Source organism: Lissotriton helveticus, chromosome 1_1, assembly GCF_964261635.1.
Source record: "Lissotriton helveticus chromosome 1_1, aLisHel1.1, whole genome shotgun sequence".
NCBI lineage: Eukaryota > Metazoa > Chordata > Amphibia > Caudata > Salamandridae > Lissotriton > Lissotriton helveticus.
Window position 1 is genome coordinate 469,803,523 of NC_136057.1, and position 15,579 is coordinate 469,819,101.

Genomic DNA, 15,579 nt, shown 5'->3' on the forward strand with positions numbered 1-15,579 from the left:
GCAAATCTTCTTCTTTGAGCAGAGTTTTACTGTTTTAGCTGTTCAGCCATCTGCAAATCTGATTACACATACATGTATCTAACAGGTGCATTGAGGGCTGTACTTTTTCTGAACCGGACACCCGCATACACACGGAGGGATACACTTCTTTCCAAATCTTTATATCGAAATGATAGACTAGATGGCGCTTTGTTGATGCTACTTGCTCATATAGATGCGATACTGACTTCAGATATGCCACATGTTCTTTGCTGACTAAAATTCCCTATCAGAACTGTCAACAAAAAAAACAACATCACATAAGGAACCTTTTTGATCCCTGAAGAAGTCCCAAGAGGGATGAAACGCGTTGGCAAGAAATTCTGTTGTGTTTTTTAAGAATGACATTTTTGGAATCAAATGACAAAGTTTTCTACAATCAAAAATACCAATGTTTGGTCTTTTCATTTGGGAAGCTATTTTCTTTTATATGTTGTTCTGTCTTTAAAACATGATGCAATATTGCTGTTACAGATAGATTGTTTGTTTTCTCGGGTGCAGGGTCAATTTTGTGCTTGGTGTGTATATTTATTTAACTTTTTAAACTGTAGATCATAGTTTTCTCTTGAAGCTTGATTCCGGCAAAAATAAAAGCATGAATCTCTGACCGGCCTTAGTTTTTTCTTATCTTTAAAATGTATGCTTTGAGCAAATCTTATACTATGAGCAGAGTTTTACTGTTTTAGTTGTTCAGCCATCTGAAAATCTGATTACACATGCATGTATCTAACAGGCGTATTGAGGGCTAAAATTTTGATTGAGCATCAGTGTTATTTTCAGTTAGCTGTGCTTCTTAAGACATTCTATTGCCTTGACACTTTTCTATGATTATTTAAAAAAATAGCAAAGGGAGAATTCTGAGAGGTATAAAGTTCTCCACAGTATCTTCTTCTCTTCCTGCAGAGGAAGTGGTGCGTGACTATGCCTATGGGGAGTCGGATCCTCTAATCCGGAAGTGTATGTTGTTGCCATGGGTGCAGGCTGATTTCTCACACGTTAGCTGCCACACACCTGAGCCGTCAGATGCACATTACCAGGTACGGGTTTTCAATGGAGGTGGGCGTGATAGTTTTAATATAATGCAACTACTCATTTAACGCTTTTTCTGTTTACCCCATTACTTGTATGACTCTTTTTCTAGAATATTAGTCAATGGGCCATATTTGTTTTAGGACTTAAGTTTTCTGAGGCTTTTGCTCCATACATTCTACCTGCCTGAAAGCATCTTTTTAAAATAAAATAACATGTAATGGAGTAACCACCACTATGAACTGTATAATCACCATTCAGTGCAGAGAGTTCAGTCTACATTTCCATGGATAGAAATATATATAATCAGAAAAACATGCACGCTGCGAGATTGTGACAACGTTGTTGCGACTGTGCCCATAATCCAGAATTTTCTGAAATGTTTGTCCCTATTATCTTCTGCTTCCTTCTTGTGTCTATTCCTAGCTGCATATTTTCTCTGTTGCTTACCTTTGCCTGATGTAGACCAATCAAAGCTAGCCACTGAATGATGAGCTTCAGAAAGATAGGGAAAAAACTACCCACTGCAGGGTAATGAACACACAACTTCACCATTCAATAACCTATTTGGAATTCATATTACATCCTAGTGTAAAATGATGCTTGTTTATATTGATACACAAACATTTTGAAATTAAATTGTCTGTTACAAAATCTTAATTCAGTTCTACAACCTGTCCAACTGATATCAGCCTGGTCATTATCGTGAGTGTATTTTACAAATCCGGTACATGTTTTGAGTTCTAGGTAAGCAGTTTGTTACATTTGCAAAATGTCACATCCTAAAATTATGATATTAGGACCACCATAAGATCAATGAAGTCGAAACCCGGAACAATTGGAAACCTGGCATGAGTCTGACCATTCCCTTTTCTGCTCCCACCTAACTGTATGTTGATTACGTCCATCTGTCCCACATTCTCAGGGCACACAAGTGTTCTTTCTCAAAATCATGACCTCAAGAGCTGAAGGCTTGTCTTGCCCTCATAATGTTTCACCTGTTATCTTCTAATTAACTAGTGAAGGCATGACCTCTGTTTACTCCACTGATTACTACTTCATGCACCCTGCTGCTAGTCTTATTCCCACATCCGTTTTAGGATCACCACTCTCTGGTTAGGTTCAAATAGAATTTTCCAGCATGTACATAAACCCTTCCTGCTACCACTTATCCCCGACCTAAATCCATTCCTAGAGAATTGGGCCCCTGCTTAGTTTGTTTTAGTCCTCTCCCAGTGCAGCAGCAGCAGCAGATGCATTCTTTAGCCTAACCTAAAGAGACAGACTGCTTCCTACGTTTTGAACAGCAATTCGGGCAGGATGCTCCTCCAGGAATGGGGGATCACACATTTGAATGTGGCAGATATTCTGATTGTTTCCTGACTTGCGCACTTGAAACGTGTGTACTGAACTCCTAACCCATTATTTGGTGTATTGTTTTTGCACCAGCACATAGGATGCTTTACTACTTTGGAGAAGAGGACAGCAGGACCAGTGGTACAGCTTTCTGGAGTGCTGCCCTCCCTCCAGGCTGGACCTAATACTGGGAAAGCCAACACAATCGCTGGTAAGAGCTTCATAAGTACACATTGCTAGATACAACTGGTGGATGCCCCACCCCACCCCTCGGTCGCATACATGATAGCTGCCACAGGTCTCAACACATGCACATGCTTATAGCCCCTGTGATAGCCATCTCAATGATCACAGAAGTCAAGCATGCTTGTTTGTTAATCAACTCATCATGATTTCTTATATCTGCTTGAGTACAACATGTTACTTGAAAACACTAAACTTTAAACTATGTAACCCAATGACTGCACAGTATTGTTATCATGGTAATTTTAATAGACGTGAATCCCAACAATGAATAGCAGAGAACAGCATTCTACCTGGAACCATTTGTTTTTCGTTGTACATAAAAAACGTAAACATTAAAATGAAAAAAATAAATGAGGCCCGTCTTACTGGAATGGCCAAGTTAGAGCAACTTAGTGCAGTCCATCTGCTGAGAAGCAAACAAGACCTGGAAGAAAGCAGGAAGTGCATCAAGGTTGAACTTGTTAATTGCCTTAAATATAGGGAAGGGTGGCCTTCATTGTCCCTGGCGCATTCCTCCCCATTCAATCCCTATACAGTGTTATGTCTGCTGTTTCTTCAGCCCCAGAGGGAACATAATACAGACAATCTTCACATCTAGATTGAAAAAGGTTGCCCTTGAACCGGTTCCTAGCCTATGCTAAATGAACAGACGGTCAATCCTAACCTAAAATGCTCTTAATACCACTGAGTCATATTGGCAGAATATAAAACTGCTAACAATTAATTAACGATGCAGAAATCTTCACCCCTACTCGTACCTCTAGTGTTACAGGCCCAAGATTAAGTCACCCATGGGATATTATAGTAGGAGCTATCACACCATGTTTATCTACCCCCATTTAAATGTAGAGGGATCAATTGTGTCCATAGCTGGTCTCTGGACTCCAGTAAACCGAAAACTGCCCGCAGCTGAACTATAGGACATCAAACCCATACACAGCTGGAGTACCAAAAGTAGTTTGATAAGATCCTATTTGTTTGGCTGGTGGGTTGTTGGGCTAAACAGTTTTGGGAGTGACACCTTTTGTCTGGATTTGGACTGGGTTTAGGAGCAGTCAAGTTGCAGAGACCCACCGGCCTAGTTGGGCCTCAATTGATAGTCTGTTTCTAGTGATTTTAAACTTCTGTAAAGGATGTCGCTGAATGCTGGTGAGGGACACTGAGTGACCAGGAAAATCCTCTCTTGGAGAGCAGAAAAGGTTTTAGTGGATATTTTTTAAGTTGTTTCAATGGTGGCTTTTTAGCATACATTGTAATTGCATTTATAGCACTTACTACCCTAAATGAGGTGTCAAATCGCTTTTTCAGTGAGTAGCACTCCACTCTGGAACCCATAAAAGATTAGTGGTGAGTTAGTATTGTGAAATATGAAAGTAATTCAAGTGGTGGATATGTTAGTCAGTTATTTGGATTGAGAAGGGTATCGGAGGGATAGAAAAAGGAAAAGATTTGCATTTATAAAGTGCTTGCTACCCCTAACGAGGTGTCAAACCTCTGTTTCAGCAAGTAGCATGCTACTTTGGAACAGAGAAAGGATTAGAATGGTGAAATATGAGTGGACATGTTAGTCTGTTATTTGGATTTAGAACGATAGTGGAAGGATAGAAGAGCCTATGGGTGACACCTTTTTATTCAGTCATTGGTCCAGGACCAGCGCTTGATCCAGATTTTCCCCTTTTGTATCTCTTGCCTATCTTTTTTTTATTACCTTTAACATGAGTTTAGTGTCTAATAGAAATCAAAGACTTGACTGACTCTGCAGATTTCCGAGTAGACCCGGACCCTGCCCATATCATAATCCAGGACATAGAGCTACCATTAGCAAACATCTCGTGGCTAGTACTAAGGTACTGTAAATTGTTTTAGGGTGTATCTTGGCCCCAGAGGTGCAAATACTCCCGCCCCCCTTTTTTTGGGGGGGGGGGTTTATCTTATTTATTTATTTATTGTATTTATTTTTAGAGGTTTTATATAGCGCTGGCTGGACCCAGGAGTATCAGAGCGCTTTACATTATTGAGACGAGAAGGTCAAAAAGACAGGGAACATACATAGCATCAATATGTGAAAATAACATATAAGTCTTCGCCTGACATATTTCAAAATGATAAATATGGGAAATAAGCACACCAAAATGTGGAAGAAGTGATAGTCAAAAAATATCATAAGGCACAAATTGAAAAGAGAGCCGGAAAAGCAGGATAGGGAGGTTAGTGATCAGTTCGGTTGGTAAGGAAGGGAAAGGGAGGGGCAGAAATGGGGGGTAGGAGGGGATTAGGGCTGAGAATGGACAAGGGACAAGGGGTGTGCAAGGAACGTGAAGGTGGTAAATAGGGAGGGGGAAGTGACGAGGAGGAAGGGCAAGTATGGCTGATAAAGAGAGGGCGGATGTATCAAGGTTCGAACAGATGTGGCCAGTGGATGAGAACAGATAGGGATTAGGGTCCCCAGTATTTATTGAGGAGATGTAGTTTGAGATCTTTTTTGAAGCTAGAGTAGGAAGGGTTGCAGCGAAGGTCAGTTGGAAGGCCATTCCAAGTGCAAGGAGCGTTGCCGGAAAAGGATCGTGACTGGGTGGTTTTCTTTTTTAGTAGGGGGGGGATGAGAAGGAAGGTGTTAGTACTTCTCAGGGAACGGGAGCAACCGGCTTTAGTGAGTTTGTTAGCGAGGTAGGTCGGTGTGTTTTGATGGAGAATTTTGTGTGTGATGCAGGCTGTTTTGTAAGTGGACCTGCCTTCAATAGGGAGCCATTTAAGGGTTTTAAGGGCCGGGGAGATGTGGTCGAATCGCTTGCAGTCTGTGGTAAGTCTAGCTGCAAGGTGAAGCACAGATTTAAGAGGTGCTAGGTGGCTCTTGGGAATTCCAGTGAGAATGGCATTTTCATAGTCGATGCGAGAAATAACCAGGGATTGAACTGCTAGTTTGAAATCATCGATAGGGATGAAGGGCTTGATTTTCTTCTTAAGGTGGCGGAGAGTGAAGAGGGCTCCTTTAGCGGAATTGTTGATGTGTACCTTGAGTGTAAGGAGGTTGTCAAGGGAGATCCCTAGTGATTTGACAGAGGAGGACAAAGATAAGGAGCAGTTAAGGGCGTTACGGTCAGAGATCCAATTCTGAATGGGGAGCTGGTTATTTTTAGGGGAAAAAAGAATAATTTCAGTTTTTTTAGGGTTGAGTTTAAGTTGGTTAATGTTGACCCAGGCTTGAATCTTGATGAGTGTTGTTGAGGTGAAGGATGTCAGCGTGAGTTTTAATTTTATAATAGAGTTGGGTGTCATCGGTGTGGAGATGGTAGTTGATCCCGGCTTGTTTAAGAATGAGTGTGAGGGGTTCCATGAAAAGGTTAAAGAGAGGGAGAGAGGATGGATCCTTGCGGAACTCCTAAGGAGATGGAGGTAGGGTTTGATAGGCAATTTTGGATTTTGATTTGTTGAGAACGGTGTTGTAGGTAAGAGACGAACCATTTACGTGTCGTGCCATTAAGTCCGAATCGATCTCTAAGAACATTTAGTAGAGCAGAGTGGTTAACAGTATCAAACGCTGCAGAGAGATCAAGGAGGATCAGAAGGCTAGATTCGCCATTGTCAAGTGAGTGGTGAATGTCGTCAACAATGTTTAGCATGGCGGTTTCCGTGCTGTATTCTTTCCTAAAGCCCGATTGAAAGGGGTCTAGTAGGTTAACATGTTCAATGTGTTTATCTAGTTGGAGAAGGACACATTTTTCCAGGGCTTTAGAGAGAAGGGGAAGGTTGGAGATGGGATGAAGGTTATTGAGGTCGCTTGGGTCTGCCAAAGGATTTTTGATAATGGGGGTGATTTGGCCTAGTTGCAATGAAGTGGGGACACGGCCGGTGGCAAGGGAGCTGTTGATAATAGAGGTCCAGGAAGGGGTGATGATGTGTTAGAGGTTTTGGACAAGTTTGGAAGGGAGAGGGTCTTTGGTGTGTGAGGAAGGCTTGAGTTTGGTAATGATGATGAAGACGTCTCTTTCAGTGACTGGCTAGAAGTTAAACCATGCGGCATTATTTTTAGGAAGAGAATTAAGATGATTGGAGTCCAGGAAATTGGAGGGCAGTGGGGGGGGGGGGGTAGGGAGATCAGAGTGATCAGAGTTATGATGGGTAGCAGTGGGTGTTGGGGGAGTTATGATGGAGGGGGGATATTAATAGTTATGATGGAGGGGGGATATTAAGAGAGATGTTCGAATTGGCGGTAGGGATCACAGTAGAGAGAAGGATTGCTCAATTTGTTTAATTTTGTCAGAAAAAAAGAGAGCTATTTCTTCACTTCTAGTCGACGAGGCCAGTGGGACAGGGGGAGCGGAAGCGGTTTGATTGCGCACAATGTTGAATAGTTCTCTTGGCCTATTCTGAGCTCGATCTAGTTGAGTCCTGAAGAAGGACATTTTTTGTCTAAAGATGTGTTTTTTGTAGGACAATCTAGCAAGTCTGAGGCGGGCCAGGTTTAAGGGAGAAGGGTGCTGTCTCCATAATCTTTCCGTCAGTCTGAGTCTGCGTCTTTCATTATTTAACTCTGTGTTAAACCATGATTTAGAGGGGATATTTCTTTGTTTGAGTTTGAGAGGGGCTAGGAGGTCAAGGGTATCAATGACTGCTTTGTTATATTGTTCAGTTAGTTCATTCGTGTTAAGGGAGGGAGGGATAGCGAGGAGTTGAGCATAAAGTTTGGATTCAAGTAAGTCAGGAGGGATATGACTGAGATTTCTAATCAGTTTCATGGGTTTAATAGTTTTTGTGGGAGGGGGGGAGGCAGAGGTAGTTATGGAGAACAGGATAAGGTGATGGTCGGACCAGTCAATGGGAATGATGTTAGATAGGAGGGCTAGATCCTTACTGGTAATGATGGGGTCAAGGGTGGCTCCTTTGGAATGGGTTGGAGACTGACAGATTTGTTTGAGGTCATTAATTTGGAGAAGGTCAGAGAGGAGTGAGATTGAGGGATCTTTGGTATCATTCCAATGGAGGTTAAAGTCTCCCAGGAAGATGTTTTTAGATTTGGACATTGAGGATTGGGTAAGAAGGTTAGATAGCTCGTCAATGAATGGGTATTGATTTCCGGGGGGATTATATATATTGTGAAGGCGGATGGCGGGGGAACCCTGTATTTTGAGTTCGGCTACAAGGTATTGAAAGGAGGCATATTCGGTGTTATTTATAAGGGAGAGCTGAAGTTCGTCTTTGAAGATGATAGCTACACCCCCACCTTTTCGGACGGGTCTATCTTTCCTAATGATGGAGTAGCCCGGGGGTGAGAGTATGTCTAGGATGCTTGTAGAGTGGTCATTAAGCCAGGATTCTGTGAGGAACGCGATGTCTATGGATTCACTAAGGATGGTTTCAGATATTTCTATGGCATGTCGGGCCGCGGAGCAGCAGTTAACAAGGATGCAGGTGAGGGGTTTGGGGGTGGGTTTGGGAGAAGGGAGGGCATGGATGAAGTTGAGATGAGGAGGGGGTCTAGGTGAGACAGGTGAAAGGGGAATACGACTAGTCCCCAATATGACGGGGATGCTTGAGAAGGTGGGAGGCGTGTTCAAGGTTGCAGAGTATGGAGGGTAGGAGTTTTGGAGGTCGGAAATTTCCCGGTGCGAGAGGGTGCAAGTGGCGCAGGGTGGTCTCTGGTACCCGGCATAGCAAGGGAATAGTTTTCCATGGTTTGGAGGTGGTGGGATTTATTTGGCCAGGGCTAGCGGTGTTTCTTCGGGGAGGGTGGTCGCTGGATTTGAGTGGAGAGGTTAAGTTCGATGTTGCAAAGGGAGTTTGAGATAAAAGTGAGGGGGGAAATAGGGTGTGGGGGGAGGAGGACAAATAGGGTTCGGAGTTAGCTGCAGAGGGAGATCTGCTCTGAGGAGGCAGTGAGCAGATGCAGGCAGGGGGCCTGTTCAGAGGAGGAGATGAGCCGATGCAGGCCAGAGAGCAGGGAGGGCTGTAGTTGAAGGGGAGAAGGATTGGCATGGCGCGGTAGGGGGGAGATGAGACCTCTGGGGATGAGAAGTTTGCAGATAGACAGGAGATACAGTTGCGGAGTGGTGTAGGAGTGCAGGGGGGATAATGGGAAGAGTGTAGTTAGGGGGGTAGAGGATGAGTTGGGAGAAGAAGGGTGGGGGTAGTGTAATTCAGAGGGTGTGGGGCTGAGCTTGGAGAGGAGGAATGAGGGAGTGGAGGAGAAGAGAAAGGGGAATCTGGGTGAGTAGTATTGTGATTCGGCAGTTGTGAGGAGGAGTTGGGAAGAGGAGGAGTGAGGGGGGGTTAGAGGAGGAATGGTAGGGGAGACTGTGAAAGAGGGCCAGTAGGGAGGAGGAGTAGTAGGGAGGGGAATGGGTGGGCTGATTGGTTGCAAGGGGGATTGAGAGTGAGGAGGTGAGGAGAGGATAAAGGGGAGAAGGGGGGGTCATAGTGAGGAAAGAGGGGATGGGTGACAACATTTGCATAGTGTCATTGGATGTTGAAAGGTCAAGGGCGAGAGAGGTGGGCTGATGGGGCGGGGTTGATGGGAAGAGAGGAGGTGGAGAGTATTGGAGGCTGTTGGTGAAATTGGAAAGTTGGATGGCCAAGGATCTGAAATGGAGTTCAAAGGTGTTAAGATGGGGTACGGCCGCTTGGATGAGGATTTTACCAGTTTTAAAAATGGAGATGTTGAGTTCCCCACAAAAGGTTGGAGAGGGAGTGGTGGAGAGTTTTTCGCCATGGGGTATTTTGGAAGTTTTAGTGACTGGGAGATTTTGTGTGAAAATGCTTTTCCATTTAGAGGGGCGTTTGGAGTGGAAGATGACATTTGTTATAATGGGGGCGGTAAGGCTGTAGTAGTTGTCAGCAATAAGTGTTTCAGGATTTCGAGTGAGGAGGTTGTTCAAGTTTTTTTCTAGCTTTTTTTTGGAAAGATTGGGGGGTACGGAATGGACCAGGAGTAGGGACCATGTTTCGATAGAGAAAGATCCTGGGTGGGGGAGGGGATATTGAGAGGAGGCATATTGGACAGAGAAAAATAAAGGGGAGAGGGAAATCAGATAGTCACGTGAGTAGTCAAGGTAGGGCAGTGAACAAATCACGGCATAGCTAACATATGGGGGGAGCTATATTAAAGCAATGTTGAAATATCCCCAGCAAAGCAAACAATCAAACCCCGCAAGGCTACACAGGGTGAGGATCAGTGAGGAGAGACAGAACATGTAGGATAAATAAACATAGGGGGGGCGAAGATTCGAAAATTAACAGAACAAGTAGGATAAGTAAACATTGGGGGGACGAAGTTCAGGATTAGGCCACAAGGAGGAGCTTCATTACCACCTAATAAAGTGATTTTCTTTTTATAAAGTAAAGCACAGACAGGACATTGATGTTATTTGTATTTCTAACCTCCTCTGCATCCTGGAGGATAACTTGACTGCTTATCATCGCTGCTCTGTAGTAATGTTACTGTCCAGTTGGAGTTGTAAAGGATCAGCCACACAGGATACTGCTTTGTAACCTGTGACTTGCCATAAGCCTCCGAAATGCCCCATCTGGCAACTGAAACTTACCCTGTGTTTTTGAGTGTAAACCTGTTTGGATGATGATAAGCACTATAATTTTCTGAAATTTGCAAGCTCTCCTATGTGTTCTTCTGTGGGGTGTACAAATGCTCAGTCTTAAATTTCACATGCCTTTACTGCTTTGGAACAATGTATATCTGCTTCAAAATGAGAATCATAAATAAAAAGGCTGCTTATTATATCTCGCTCTAAAAATAAATACGTTGTTGCCTCATGCCGTAGCATCAAAGCATCATGTGCAGTCCTACCTATCTGGTGTTATCTATGTTAAATATATATATATACACACACACATCAAGAGCATTTCTGCCTAGACTTAGTGCTATGCTGTCTTTAACAAGCATGAATCCTACTGTACCTAGTACTTTACAAATAGGGCAATTATATTTGTCACATACTTTAATTAATACATTCGACAAGCGTGACTGATACCATGCAAAATCACATCCCTTCTATGTTAAAGAGTACTGTTAGTACCGAGTCCATTTCTGCCAATTTACTTTGACAAGAGTGAATAAAGGGGAGTTCAGGCAGCAGAAGGGATAAATGATATTTTTGTTTTTTCTTCAGGAAATTTTAATGGAAAACCGAGAAACCATGCCACTTTCTATAAATCCACCTGTGTATCCAAAGAATAACATCTTCAAGTAAGTAAATTGCTGAATCGACATAGTAAATGTGTATGCCAAAAGCCTGTAAATGTGACTATGAACGTAAACCTTATTCGTTCTATAAATGAGTTGCACGATTATCTCATAAGCATTTGATGTAAATCTTGAATTTGAAAATACTTAAATATGAATTGCATCATACACCAATAAAAGTATGCATAATTATAATCAGAGAGCAGTTGTGAAAACCCACATTCACTTATACTATGCAATGCATTGTTTGCCTTAATAAGTTTAAGACGATAGTTGTAGATTGTCTGCAAAGATGATCCACTCTTATGCAGTTGTGTGAAGGCATTTTCCGATAGAGATCATTTATTTTTGCAACCCATACAACTTCGACATATTATTGGTTTAAAATGCACTAACACATTATGAATGGGGATGTAATCAAATACAGTGGTTGCGAAACATGTAAAGGACAGTAGAGGGTATTTAAAGTTAAGGGTAGTAGACTTATAGGGAAGAGAATATTAAATGGGGAGGAGGGTAAGCTTAACAGATGGGAGGCTTGTCATGAAATTGACTTGGAAACATTAGAGACCTTAAGCTTTGACTTGAGTTTGGAGGGAGGCGTAGAAGGCAGCTGGGAAGAGAAAATAACAAGCAAAGGTAAGATGGTAAATTTACATACACAAGATAGAAAACGTTTTTAGGAAGAACAGAAGACGGCAAAAAGTACAGTTGCCTAGCGATTGACAAGGAAAGCTTCAATTCTATTAAGTATTCAAAAAAGTGATGGATGGACTTCTTGAATTAATCTAAGCCACTGATAATTTCTTAGGACCGCATCCCAGCCCATCGTTATTTTGCACACCGTGCCACCTCAGTTTGGAACCTGGCATATGCAAATCAGTCTTGACCCTACTCCAATGGGAACAATTAACTGCTGGTCCAGGTCCTCCCTGACTGTAACCCACTCAACCCAGGGCCGGTTTTGCCCTAATTGGGACTCATCAGCTTGGTTTCAGTGACCGAGTAAAGACTGATTTGAATATGGCTGAGTCCAAACTGAGTTGGCATGGTGGGGAAAAGAATGATTGGGTTAAAATGCTACCCTGGGTGGAGGGGAGGGCAAGACTGAAATGGAGCAAACGTATCTCATCTCGCCTCTGGATCCCCTTGAGCCTACACAGTGCCTCCCAGACACCTAGAGCACATAACCTGCTGCAATCGCCCTGAAAATGCTACTGGGGTCCTGCAGAGAGGCTGATTAGGGCATTGTGTGCCTGAGATGCTGCACAGGAGGACTGCGGCTGCATCACTGGGCAGCCATTTTGTTTGCTGCCTCGCTGCTCTGGGTCTGATGGGGGGAGTCAGGTGTAATAAAGATGCTGAGTCAATAAGGTTCGTTACTTGAAGATTCAATGTAGCATCCCCATACATGTCTGGTCAGTCCTGCAGCTGGGGTATAACGGTCAGGTGAAAACGTTAACGGTAACATGGAGTGTGGAATTTTGGAGGAACCAATGGGAAGGTGATGCATCATAATGCCTACTCTCGTGCAGGTGAGTCGCAAGCCATTTATTGTCACGCGCCATAGGGGGCATGGGCCATGGCAACAACTGTAATTACATTGGGGACCCGGTGAGATTATCGCCTGTGGACATCCAACATTGTGGGCCGAAGCGTAGACTGTGCTTGACCTGGGGTACCATGCACTGAAAAACTTACCCTGTGGGACCACAGCGGAGGGTTCTTGTGACATGCACTTTGTCACCGGGCTTGCGGGATGTGGAGGCGACAGCTGCGGGACGAGCCCACCTTACCATCCCCATCACTCCTAATGCTGAGATCGTCCTGCTGGAAAAAAAAAACTTTTGGGGCCCTGCGGAAAGGCTACTGACGGCATTGCAGACATTGAAGGCTGTTTCTGACAGGTGCACAGTCTCGCGGACCAAGTCTGCCTTGCCGGGCGGGTCAGGGCCCCCATTGGATGCTTCCTCCATCTGCTGCCAGCGAGATCTGTGAGTACCGGTGTGGTGCCGGGGGCAGTGCTGTAGCGGAGACCTTTGACGGGGCCCTTCTGATTGTAAAGCCATGTGCCTGCTATGAGGTGGCCCTGGAGAGCAGAGGAGACTAATATGCAGTGCAGTGACGTTACAGGCTTTGTCTGGGCATGGGACCTCACCCCCCCCCCCACCCGGTTGTGTGTGGTGAGCAGGTATAGCCGAGGGGCTGTGAGTGGATTGGAATCCCTCCCCACCCCGGGTATGTTTTTGCAGTGCTTAAGACCAGGCTCAGGACATTTGCTTGGCTGAGGAGCGGGGCCTTCAGTGAGAGGATCAGCGCTGGAAACCTGATGCGGAGGGAGTTCGGGGTCCTGGGACAGTGAGCATACACCTCCCTACTCGCCTGCTACACTGAATATTGGTGATGCGCTGGGGAAAGTGACTCATTGCTGCTTGATTGGACTGCCTGAGGTCTTTTGCTTTTTGGCCAACTTACACGGGGCTTGGGTGGACAGAGGCCCTTCTTCTCCTCTGACACGGGCGATCCACTAGAGGTCCAGGTCTAGAGACATGATACACAGCCCTACCTGTGCCCGATGCTCGCCAAGTTGCTAGCTGCGGATACTGCATAGGCTTTGCCCTAAAAACTCAACAGACTTAAATTAATTACAAGAACATTATCCATCTTTTGATATCATTTCATAGTAATCCATCTATTTAGAGAGAAAAAAAAATCTTTATACTTTATTTTCATAACTTGGTTGTTTTTTGAAAAATCAGGGGCATCATTAAACAGAAGGAGATCCACGCCAATTAATAACAAGCATTAAAAATTTGGCAATGTCTAAGACCCTTGTGTAATGAAGTGGATGTATGTTATTTGAGTGGAATTATGTGGGTTGGATTGGAATTGTTAGATGTGGAATTGTGTGGCGTGGAATTGTGTGCTGTGGAGTGTATTGGTGTAGTGTAAATATGTGTTAGGTGAGCAATGGAATGATGTATTTAGTTAAATTATGTGATGTAGAGCGCAGTGGTGTAGGGAAGTGGCATGGAGTGGCGCTGCATATATTGCAATGAAATATAGTGCAGTGGAGTGGACACAGGCTGTGAGGGCAAGTGGAACATTCCTTCTACTACCGGCAGTAATGGAAGCCAGCTGGTAGGTGGTAGAGCTGCATTGCATGAGGCACTCCGCAGTAGAAGCAGGGGTGTTTAGCCACACACATGCCAACCTGTATGTTCCAACCATGTGCACACTTTTTGTACTGAGGAGTGCAGCAGTCATGATGCTGCAGTTTTATATCAGCAGATGGGGTTAAACAAAGACCTAAAACACTCAATGGTGTTGTTTTGACACTCTTCCTTATTATCAGTGTGCTGTGCTGTTAAGTATAAAGTCTGTTCCAGTGCCGTGTTTAATCTTTACTATTCCTGTGCCCTCAAGACAGTCCGAGACGCCGAGACAACCGCGTAAAGTATAACTTGCAAACAACAGGAATTAACTTTAACCAATACAGCATTTATTAAAATGGCATTTCTATAAACGGAAAAGAGAGAGAGGGAGATACTGCAACCTAATGTGACCAGGACAAGCAAAGGAGGGTGCAACACGATGAAGAGGCACAACCTCTGTGCCTCTGGGCCGGTCACTCCTCCACGCACTGCGCACACTCCCCGTGGGTGTGCCCTTGCTGGCCCGTTCCCGCCGCTGCTCGTAGCTGTGCCCCTGACCACGAGGCGTGGTCTCTGCTCCTGGAACGCAGCGCCGCTCCTGCCGCCTGCGTGACCATTCTGTTCCTGCCCTGCACTATCGTCTGTCCCCCCTGTGCTGGGGCTGCTTTTCCCCGCTTTGCCCAGCCTTTCTTTCTTCCTGCCTGTCCCTTGCCCAGTCCGCCGTTTTTCCCGCTGTTTTTACCGCCGTTTTTTTTCCCGCTGTACCCCCGCCACCTTCCCGCTCCCCGCTGCTGCTTCCCTGCGGCCCCGCCCCCCTCCACCTGGAGCCTTCCCACTCGCCGCCCCGCTCCCGCCTCCCAGCTGCCCCTCCCTCGCTCCGCCCCCTCCACTCTCCTCTTATGGCAGAGTGGCCAACGCGCAGCGTGCACGCGCAGCGGGCGCGCCTCCGCGCCTGGACCGCGCCCAGTGCCAGGACCCCTGGGCCCCGCAGACACCAGCCTACCCGCCGGACGTACGACGCCGCAGCCCTCAACGCACTCAACACCGGCAGTATCCCGGGATGCTACCGAGCCACCCCGAGACAAACCCACGGACCCTTCAGCTGCCACGCCTGCAAGTTCACCTGCATCCGGACCTGCCCCGCACCTGCACCCGCCAATCCGAACACCAGCAGCAACCACCTGAAGTGCATCCTCCTCAACACCCGCTCCATCCACAGACACGCCATCGAACTCTGGAACCTCCTCGACACCACAGCTCCTGACATCGCCTTCCTCACGGAAACCTGGATGAACGACTCCTCGGCCCCGACATCGCCATCGCCATCCCAGAAGGCTACAAGATCACCCGAAGAGACCGCGACAACCAGACTGGAGAAGGCATCGCCATCATCTACAGGGACACCATCCGCATCAAGACCAACACCGACGACACCCTGACAACCGCCGAACACCTGCACTTCCAGATCCACACGGACCCCAAAACCACCCTCAGAGGCACCCTGATCTACCGACCCCCGGGACCACGCACACAATTCAGCGAGAACATCGCCGACTTCAT

The 15,579-nt window shown here is 45.5% G+C and overlaps 1 protein-coding gene across 1 annotated transcript in view; it reads left to right on the forward strand.

Moving 5' to 3' along the window:
* TTLL12 (tubulin tyrosine ligase like 12) overlaps positions 1 to 15,579 on the forward strand; it is a 256,888-nt gene that overhangs the window by 64,992 nt on the left and 176,317 nt on the right. The window contains exons 5-6 of the mRNA XM_078673878.1: positions 943 to 1,076; positions 10,791 to 10,867. Of these exons, the coding sequence (XP_078530004.1) occupies positions 943 to 1,076; positions 10,791 to 10,867 (211 nt within the window). The remainder of the gene's footprint in view (positions 1 to 942; positions 1,077 to 10,790; positions 10,868 to 15,579) is intronic.